Genomic DNA, 9881 nt, shown 5'->3' with positions numbered 1-9881 from the left:
CCAGCTCAGCTCCCAACCAAATTCATTTAAAATAAAAACTGTGAGCACAGCTATGTGAAGTTTCCTCCTCCTGGGTAGAACAGTCAGGGGAAGCGGGGAGGGAAGGAGAGGAGAGGGAAGGGGAGAGAAAGTGGGTGGGGTGGGGAGGCAGGAAAGGGGAAGGAGGAGAAAGAGTGAGAGGGAGAGGGAGGTGAGGTTAGTGTAGCATGGCCTGGCCAGGGCCAGAACTGGGGAGTGAAGGGAGAGGAGTTTCCCCCAGTTTGCATACGCACTGGCCTTGTCTCTGGAATGGTACTGGCCCAGCCCCAGCCACCCCCCTGCCCACCTGCCCATCCATCTATCTGCCTCAGGTGTCTGGGAATGCTGGTTAGAGGCTACCAGGGAGGGGGACTCCAGGGGCCGGCCCCCAGGAGCTGAGGTCTGAACAATACCTTGGAGTCAGAATATAAAAGTCAAGGGACTCAGGGGTGGGCTTGGGGGGGGGGTGGCCATCCCCCCTTCTTGCCCACCTCCCAAGAAGCAGACTTGATGGTCAGAAAGAGGATCCTTGAGGCCAAGGGGGGGTCTTTGTTGGGGGTCTGTGCTAGGCTCAGCCACTGTCACAACTGTTGCTGAGGTGGCTGCTGTGGGCAGGGCACATGCAGCCGAGGAGTCAGAGTAGAGAAAGGGGCCGAGGGGCCTGAAGTGGCCCCTAGCGCCGGCTCCAAGCCATTCTGGTTCTCCTGGGTGCTGGGGCTGCCAGTGGTGGGCAGGGGTTGGGGGGGGGCCCTCACCCCCAGTCTCCTCCTCCAGCTCCTCCTCCTCCTGGGCCTCCTCGGCCTCTGGCCCTGAGCTCCGTACCCTCTTTGGCTCTAGCTCCTCTCGGGCTGGGTCATCGCCCTCCCCACCCCGATCCACCTTCCGCCGTCGCCGCCTCTCCAATGCCCGGCCCCGTGCCCGGCTCCCATGGCGCTCTGCCTTCTCCAGCTGTGTATCAGACAGGCAGAAAGAGGCGCGGGCCAGTGGTCAGGCCGGGGATCTCTGCCTCCTTGGCCTGACCTCCTGGCCCTGTCCACGATCCCTGTCCTCACCTCCAGAAGCGTGCGGATCCGCTCTACATCTGGAGGCTGCCCAGCCCGCAGTAGCTGCCAGATGCTGTGGTTTTCATCCAGGGTCACCTCAAGCAGGTCCCCTTCTAACATGAGCTCCTCTAGAGGGGCCCGGGTTGCTTCAGGCAGCTCTAATGCGGGGCCAGTCAACTGTGGCAACAGTGAGGACAGCAGCTCCAGGTCTGGTGGGTTGCAGGGACAGGCTGGGTTAGAGGCTGCTCCTGGTTGTATCCCCACCACCACCACCACAGAGCTGAGGGTCACTGGGGATATGCAAAAAAACAGCCTACCCACACCTAGACCTACCTCTCTTACCTGAGCCCTCCCCAGGGGCTACCTTCTCAGGACTGGTTACATTGTCTCCGTTCTCCAGCAAGCCCGGGACCTGCCAAGGAGAGCAAGGATGGATGGTGGTAATTGGAGAATGAGGTCCTATTCCCCACCGAACCCAGATTTGGGAAGCTGCGCCTCCTGGAGGAGGAGAGCAGACAAAGACTGTGGCAGGGAGCAGTCTGGGGATCTGGACAGAATGTAGAATGGGGCAGGGAGGCCAGGCCAAGAGAGATCAAAGTCAGAGAACAGAGACAGGGCTGGAGCCTACACGGGGGCAGGGGCTAGGAGATAGGAATGTGAGGGCAAGAGCTGGGTCGGGCAGCTCACCTTGGGCATATCCTTGCCACTGCCTTCTCTGAGAGGGTCAGAGGCAGGGGCTGAAGGGTAGGTAGGGGGCTCCTCAGGCTTGGGTTCAGCCTGCAGCCGCTGGCGAAGCTCAGCCAGCCGTCCCAACAGAGCAGTCACATCCTCAGAGGCCAAAGCCTGCCTGGCGCGGCCTTGCCAGCTGATGGCCCTCTCTGTGAGACACTGCAGGGCCTCGCCCTCAGGCAGCCGCACAGGCAGTCTCTGCAGGGCCACCAGCAGTGCCAGGATGGTCTCCAGGCGCGGGCGCCGTGAGCGCATGCACAGCGGACACAAGAATTTGGTGTCCCACTCCCACCAGGCCAGCAGTGGGGAGGTGGTGAGACTGGGCCTTGGGGAGCTGAGGAGGCGGGGTACCGACACACATCGCCCATGGAACCAGTCCTGGCACAGGTCACACTGCAGAGCTCCCACCCCAGCTGGCACCTGCCCACACACACAGACAGAGGTTGCAGAGGAAGCCGTGGCCGATGACGCCAGTGGACTGGGCTTGGCGGAGTTGGTGCGACGCAGCTGCAGGATACCCTCCTTCTCCTTCTGTTCCCCCTCCTTGAAGGCCACGATCTGGCATGCCCAGGACAGCAGGAGAAGAGATCAGCAGCCTATCCCCCCTGCTCTGACACCATTAACATCCTACTCCCAAACTAGGAGAAGCAAGGCCCAGGGAGCAAGCAGTCTGCCCAGAGTTGCTCCCCTCAGACACTTATCACTGCCAGGCTCTCCTCTCACTGTGGGCCCCAGCTCCTTACCACAGAGCCTGGGTCCCTGAGGTCCTGTGCAGACAGTCCCAGCAGCTCTGTGTCAGATTTGTACAAGCCCAGCTCCTTCTCCATCCATCGGCTGCGCTTGGTGCTGTCGGAGCCGGCGTCTGCACACGGGCAGAGCACCTAAGGCAGGCAGACAGGGTGCAGATGAGTAGGCTTCCCCTACCTCCCACTCCCAGTACCTCCCGACCCAACATCCTCCTCTGAGCCATCTCACAACAGCAGGACTGGAGGCAGGAGAGGCTGGGGATCAGGGTCCAGGCCTCACCTCCAGCAGTGTGTAGCAAGAATTCTTCTTGAGGAAGGTCTTGGAGGCCTTCTCCCTCCAGGAGTGCGCTGTCAGTACCTGCAGCTCTAGCTGTCTCAGCTCCTCCAACCCCACGGGTAGGTCCCGGCCCACAGCCACCAGGCCCTCTAAGTCATCCAAGCAGGGGTAGTGGTCACCATTCTGGGACAGGGACAAAAGAAAGTTCAAGTCAACTTGCTATCATCTACCGAAGTTTCTCTGTGCCCGGTCCTGAGCTGGGAAGAGGCACTAGACTTGCAGTCTTCGGGCAGAACAGAAGAGGGATCATGCTAAGGGAAGCACCCCTACAACTCCCGCACCCACTGGGTCAGCCTGCAGATAATCCAGTGAGTCCCCATGACCATCAGACTCATCACTGTTGTGGTCTGCCCCTTACACCCTCCCCTGCCTCTACCATTCTGACCCTTTCTGCAACTTCTCCACTCTCAGGCTGGCCTTGTGAGCCCGCATCACATGGCTTACCACCAACCATTTTCCCTCCTCTCAATGTACTGTGCCTGCTTCTCAAGGCAACCCAACCCAGCACAACCCAACATATGCCAGCTCTCCTGGCTGGACTGAAGCTCTAGGGTGGAGGGCCAGGGGGCAACAAGGTCCTTACCTGGATCTCGTCCACATCGGCAATCCAGGCCCGGGCCTTAGCGAGAGCCTCCTTGAGAGCCTGGGTGTTGGGCAGGTGAACAGGGATGTTTTCTGCTTCGTGGATTATGGCCTCAAGCGTGGCTGGTGGATGCTTCTGCCTAAAGACAGGGGGAAATAGAGGCCTCAGTCTCGAGTGACCTGCCTAACAAGCAGCCTGGCCTGACCACTGGATGTATCAGCAGGGGCCCCCGGAACTGCCACTTAGGCCTGCTTGCTAGCTAGTACTCTGCCTACAGGGGTCTGCCAGTCCTGCCCGTTCCAGACCGCACGCACCCACCCAACTTCCACCATAGCCTTTGCTTGTCTGCCAGTCTGCCAGCCTGTTCGCACTGCGTACACGACTGGTGATATTCATCTGGTGTTGTAGTCTGTCAGGTTGCCCCGTGTGTGGCTTTTCCTGACATCTGTCCATCTGCCTGTTAGTTCTTTTGCTCCTGTGCGTGTGCCCACATTAGCCTGTGGAGCTAGTCCTCTATGCATCTCTGTATCTGTCCATCTCTGCTTCCTCATAAGCCTATTTCTGCCTTTAGGTATACATGGAGATTTAAAAAAAAAAAAAAAAAAAAGCTAGGGAACAAAAAAAGGGAAGAAAGTCAATACACCAACACCAGAGTCTGGTACTCAAGGCCACCTATGGGAATCACTGTTGGCTTTTCCACTAAACTGTGAAGGTTGGGGCATAGGTGGAAGGGTGGTTAACCTACCTGGCCTCCAGGCAGAGGTGGGCTTTCTCCTCCCAGCGTTCAGCAATGGTCAGCAGCTCCTGCAGCTCAGCCCGGGCCTTATCGACAGCAGGGCTAGGGGCCACGCTAGCACCCGCGACCAACAGTCCACGCATGACAGCCAGGGTGCCCCTTCGGGCTGAAGGGGCCAATGTGCGTTTCACCTCATCCAGCCATCGCGCCTGTTCCACCTGCCGCTGGAGCTGCTGGGCCTCAGGAACCTCCACCCCCAGCTGCTGCCCCCTCTCCAACAGGGACTGCAGGAGCCCTGGACTGGAGGGCAATGAGGCCAGGGCCTCACGGACCTCAGCCTGGTAGGCCTCCACCTGTTCCAGAATACCCTACCAGGATACAGAGGAAGAACAAACTCCTCAGCTGGGCCCATCAGAGGTCCCACCACCAAATACCTTGCCCCACCTACCTACTTACCCTCCAGTATTTGGGAAGAGAGCCTAACATGGACTGTGCTCTCCTCTGCCATGCCCTAAGGTTCCCTTCCCGTTAGAATACCGTGGGGGAACTTGTTAAAACACAGATTCCTGGGCCCCACCTCTAGAGAGTCTTAATAGAGTTTGGTCAGAAGTCTATGCTTTAAATTCCCAGAGCATTCTGATGTATACACCAGGAGACCCTCTGCCCTAAAGACACTCTGCTATGCGTGGCCTCCTCACAAACCCCTACGCTCACACTGGTGTCTACTGCCCTTTGTCCCACCTCTCCTCTCCCTTCCTCAACTTGACTCAGCTTTCCAGGCCCACAAACAACCTTGTTCCTTTCTCCTCTTACATCTCTACCTCTTGATTCCACATCCCATACTTACATCACCTGCCCCTTATGCCTTCCTTGTCTCCCAGCTCCCGTTACTCTCACAGGGGCATCCTGTCTTGCCCTAACATTTAACATTTAAGGAAGACAAGAGTGGCCTGCTGCTCAGGTCTCCCAATCCCCCTGAACCCTCATCAGCACTCTGAGTGCACTCCTCCTCACCTTGACATCCCCAATCTGGTGCATGGCACAAGGCAGGTTGTTCATCTGGTCCAGAAAGGCCCGGAGCTCAGCCAGGGTCATCTGTAGACCAGCCGCCCTGTGGGGCCTATGGAGTTTCACATGTGGGGTTTCAGGTCCAAACCCAGTCCCCTCCCTCCATCTCTGTGCTCAGACTCAATGCTTTTCCTCATACCTGCCCACCTTGATCTTTCCTACTCCACAGTGCCCATCAATTGTCCAGATTGGGGGGGGGGGGTGTAAGAAACCAACACATTCATATGATGAAAGCAAAGAATGAGAAGAGGGGAATACAGGATATATTGGGTGGGGGGTAGCTTAGAAATTAAATGACGGTAACAGAAGCTGGACTTTTCAACTCATTCTCTACTCTGAACTCTCTGATCAGGCTGATGCTTCTCTTCTTGTCCCTAAGCTTTCCACAACTCCTCTTTGCCCACAAAATCCCTAAGCCTGCTGGAAATCTCCAGGTACTGATAAAAAGAACCTTTTCTAGCTTTTTTAGCACTCTTCTCTATTCTAGTTGCCTGATCTCCTTGCCCTCCCAATACCTCTTAGGCCACCTTGCGCCACTGTACTTGTCAGCTTCCTGCTGACGTCATCTGCCTAGTGGCACTCAGAGTCCACTTCCCCTAGATGCTGGCTCCTCAGCAGGCAGAATCTGAGCCTGCCACTTCCCACTGCCATACCCAGCCTCTTGGCCGCTGACGAGTCCCAGAGCCTGGGACACGCAAGCTTCTGCCTCGCTCAAGCAGTTCTTCAGTCGCTGCAATAGCTCACTGTTCGGGAACCTCCGTTCACGGGCCTCGGACTCTAGCGCCCTCAGCTCTTCAAGGCCTGGAGAGAGAATGAAAGCAGCAAGGAGTAGGCAGTATTGAGTAATGGCCAAGGAAGGGGGTGGGGGAGTACAGAAGAAAAGGGAAGAGAACTTGCCTGTGGAGTCCCTCCGTCCCCCCATCACTCACTGCGCTTCCGCCCATCCTCCACCTCCAGGGCCACTCGAACTTTGTTGGCCCAGGTGTCAAAGGACTCAGCCCGAACCTTCAGCTTATGCAGCATGGCAGGGAGCTCATCCAAGGTGTATCGATACCTGGAAGAAGATGGCAGGGAAGCACACATCTGGCCCAGCTCCGCAGCCCCCTGCTCAGACCACTTCCCTCAGTAGGTCCCCTGCTCACCGCAGGTACTGCCGGCTACTGGAGCACTTGCAGAGGTCATTGATGTGGGAAAGGCAGACAAGGCCGTCTGGGCAGTCATAGCAGGCCAGGGCTGATAGGAAGCACGTGGTCTTGCACTTGATGCACTGGCGCTCATCATCTGGGAGCAGCTCAAAAGCCTCTCGCTCAGCTTCCGTGATGCCCTGGGGGCATTCAACCCATGCGCATTATATTGAACCAGAACAGGGCTGCAGATAGGCCCTATCTCTACCACGATGGAGCCCCACTTTAGTCAGACTCCAATCTGTGCTGAGAGTTCTGGAGAGCAAACTCCACAGAATATACTGCCTCTGTGAAGTTCAAGCTCTTGAAACGGGGAAATCAGATGAACCAGGGCAAGATCAGTGTGGGCTGAGAGGAAAAAAAAAAATCAGGCACGATTCAGATCAACAGAAAAGGCCTGTAGGGTGAGAGAAGATGTGGAAAGTGGTGGGCCAAGGCACCAGAGAGGTGGCACTGTGTGGGAGTGGCCAAGGGAAAGGCTGTGAACAAGGCTGTGCTGGCTTGTAGTCACTCAGCACCCACTGTGTTCCAGGCACCGCGGTGGCAGCTTGGCAGGCAGGACACACTGCAAAGCACATATAGAACTCACAGAAATAAAATTCTGTGCTTGTGTCCAGTGTTTAAAGATACTATTTTTTTTTTCAACAACACGGCTTCCAAACCTATGCCAATGACTTCATCTGTTACTCAGATGAAGAAAAAGAATCCTATTCCAAAAATGGAGGAAAAGACAGCTATGCTGAAGTAACTGAAAGACAATATGAAGGTGGGTCAAAAACCACCAAGGAAAGCGATGCTCTGGCACAGGCATGATTTGCCTGGGATCTCTCTCCAGGCCTTGAAGAGCTGATATTTAGTGCTCATATTTAGGGATTTTTAAAGGGAAATTCTTGACTAACAGTTTTTGTTTTATACTGACTATAACACCTAACCTCTGCATTAGATAGGAGTCTGTTGTACATTACAAATCCCACTCTGCCACTTACTAGCTGTGTGACATGGAGTAAATTAAATTTATACCTCTCTAGGTTTCTATTTCCCCATCTTATAAAATGGGAGATAATGGCACCATCTTCATTGTGTTGTCATGAAGATTAACAAAGGTACAGCAACTAAGGACTTAGAAAAGTATCGTAACATTTAGAATAAGTGGAATCACCAAAGACCCATAACAGCCAAAACAATCTTGAGAAAGAAGAATAAAGCTGGAGGTATCATGCTTTCTGATTTCAAACTACACTACAAAGCTGTAAAAATTAAAATAGTATGGGACTTGCATAAAAAATGACACAGACCAGTGGAACAGAATTAAGCCCCAGAAATAAACCCTTGCATATACAGTCAGCTAACACTTGGTAAGAGAGCCAAAAATACTCAACAAGGAAAGGATAGTCTTTTCAATAAGTGGCACTGAGAAAACTGAGTAACAATGAGCAGAAGAACAAATGTGGGTCCTTATACCACTCACGAAAATGAACTTGAAATTGATTAAAGATTTAAACATGATACCTAAAACTGCAAAGCTCCTAAAAGAAAACATAGTGGTAAAGTTCCTTGACATTGGTTGGCAATGACTTCTTGGATAGGATATCTAAAGCACAAGCAACAAAAGCAGAAATAAGTGGGACTACATTAAGCTATAAAGCATCTGCACAGCAAAAGAAATCATCAACAAAATGAAAAGGAAACCTATGGAATGGGAGAACTATTTGTAAACCATCTTTTTGATAAAGAGATATATAAGGAACTCATCCAACGTCAATAGCAAAAAACGCCCACAAACAATCTGATCAAAAATAGGCAGAGAACGTCAACAGACATTTTCCGAAGAGATACAAATGGCCAAGAAGTACATGAAAAGATGCTCAATGTGACAATCATCATCATCAGGGAAATGCAAATCAAAGTATCACCTTACACTTGTCAGAATGGCTATTACTAAAAAGACAAGAGATAATAACTGTTAGCAAGGGATATGAAGCAAAAGGAACCCTCATGCACTGTTGGTGGGAATGTAAATTGATAACACTACCTGGAAAACATGATGGAGGTTCCTCAAAAAAATTCGAAACAGAACTACCCTATAATCTAGCAATCTTACTTCTGGATATATATCCAAAGGAAATGAAATCAGAATCTCAAAAGAGGTACTTGCACTCCCATGGTCACTGCAGCATTTTTCACAACAGCCAAGATACAGAAACAACCTAAGAGTCCATCAGTGGATGAACAGATCAAGAAGACACAGTATAGACATACAACGGACTATTATCCAGCCATGAGAAAGGAGGAAATACTACCAATTTTAACAACGTGGATGGACCCTGAGAGCATTATACTAAGTAAGTCAGACACAGAAAGACAAAAGACTATAAAATGTCACTTATATGTGGAATATAAAAAAGCCAAACTCACAGAAACAAGAGTAGCATGGTAGTTTTCAAGGGCTGGGGAGTGTGGGAAATGAAGAGATGTTGGTCAAGGCCATATTCCAGTTAGAAGTTCGGGGAAACCAAATATTTACTATTATTAGCTCTAATTTTCATATTAAGGATACCTATTTCATAGGCCTATCCCATTTTACTAAGGAGGAAACTAAGTCTCAGAGAGAGGGTCTGTAACCTGCTCAAAATAAGAATCTGACTACAGTGTATTTTGACTTTAAAGCCAGAGAATGCTCTAAGTTCAGATGCAGCCTCTAGGCATTTTTGGATCAGATTCCTCTGAGAACTGGATGTGAGCTAGGAGCACTCTCCCTATAAAATTATTCAAATACACACACACACACACACACACACACACACACCCCTCTTTTACAGATTTTTAAGACTGTGAGGGGTGGGTCCAGAACCCTTCTCTAAAGTAAGAGCCAAGTATAAATACTTCTCAATGTCAGGATGAGAATACCTAGTCTTCCCACCTTGCTTTGACTCCCTTCTTATAGTCTGGAACAACCCCAGGGTCATTTAATAACAGTATTGAAGAGAGAGAGAAAATGATGCCTGGGAAAGCCCAGGGGGTTACCAACTAACAACATAAACTTCCAACATTACCACAGTTGAAGTTCTCCTTATAGCCCATACTCACGGGAAAGTTATAAAAGAGCTTTAAAATAAGAAAGTGTTACCCTAAATGGGCATCAAGGGGTCCCTCAGGACCAGCATTCCTTTGTAATACTAAAGAGGACTCTTACCAAGTTACTTCCTAATTGGGCAAGTGTGCGGCTTTAGGAAGGCAGCTGAACTATACGAGTAGCAGTCCCACTCAACTATAAACACAACTGACCACACGCTTATGAGAGAATAAAGGAGGACTACCTTAAAAAAATAAAATACGGGCGCCTGGGTGGCTCAGTGAGTTAAAGCCTCTGCCTTCGGGTCAGGTCATGATCCCAGGGTCCTGGGACTGAGCCCCGCATCAGGCTCTCTGCTTGGCAG

General features: G+C 51.9%; 1 protein-coding gene across 1 annotated transcript in view; it reads right to left on the bottom strand.

The window, feature by feature from the left end:
- Positions 1-464: 464 nt before the first annotated feature.
- The window catches only part of KDM5C (lysine demethylase 5C), a 30548-nt gene continuing 21131 nt past the window's right edge, over positions 465-9881 (bottom strand). The window contains 13 exon segments of the mRNA XM_059385713.1: positions 465-755; positions 757-966; positions 1071-1270; positions 1404-1473; positions 1749-2348; positions 2534-2671; positions 2817-2996; positions 3457-3595; positions 4202-4560; positions 5207-5312; positions 5914-6061; positions 6190-6314; positions 6403-6584. Coding sequence (XP_059241696.1) covers positions 600-755; positions 757-966; positions 1071-1270; positions 1404-1473; positions 1749-2348; positions 2534-2671; positions 2817-2996; positions 3457-3595; positions 4202-4560; positions 5207-5312; positions 5914-6061; positions 6190-6314; positions 6403-6584 — 2613 coding nt within the window. The 3' untranslated portion in view covers positions 465-599.

The sequence above is a fragment of the Mustela nigripes genome, chromosome X (assembly GCF_022355385.1).
Source record: "Mustela nigripes isolate SB6536 chromosome X, MUSNIG.SB6536, whole genome shotgun sequence".
Lineage (NCBI taxonomy): Eukaryota > Metazoa > Chordata > Mammalia > Carnivora > Mustelidae > Mustela > Mustela nigripes.
Note: the sequence above shows the minus strand (reverse complement) of the source record. Positions and strands in the feature narration are given on the sequence as shown.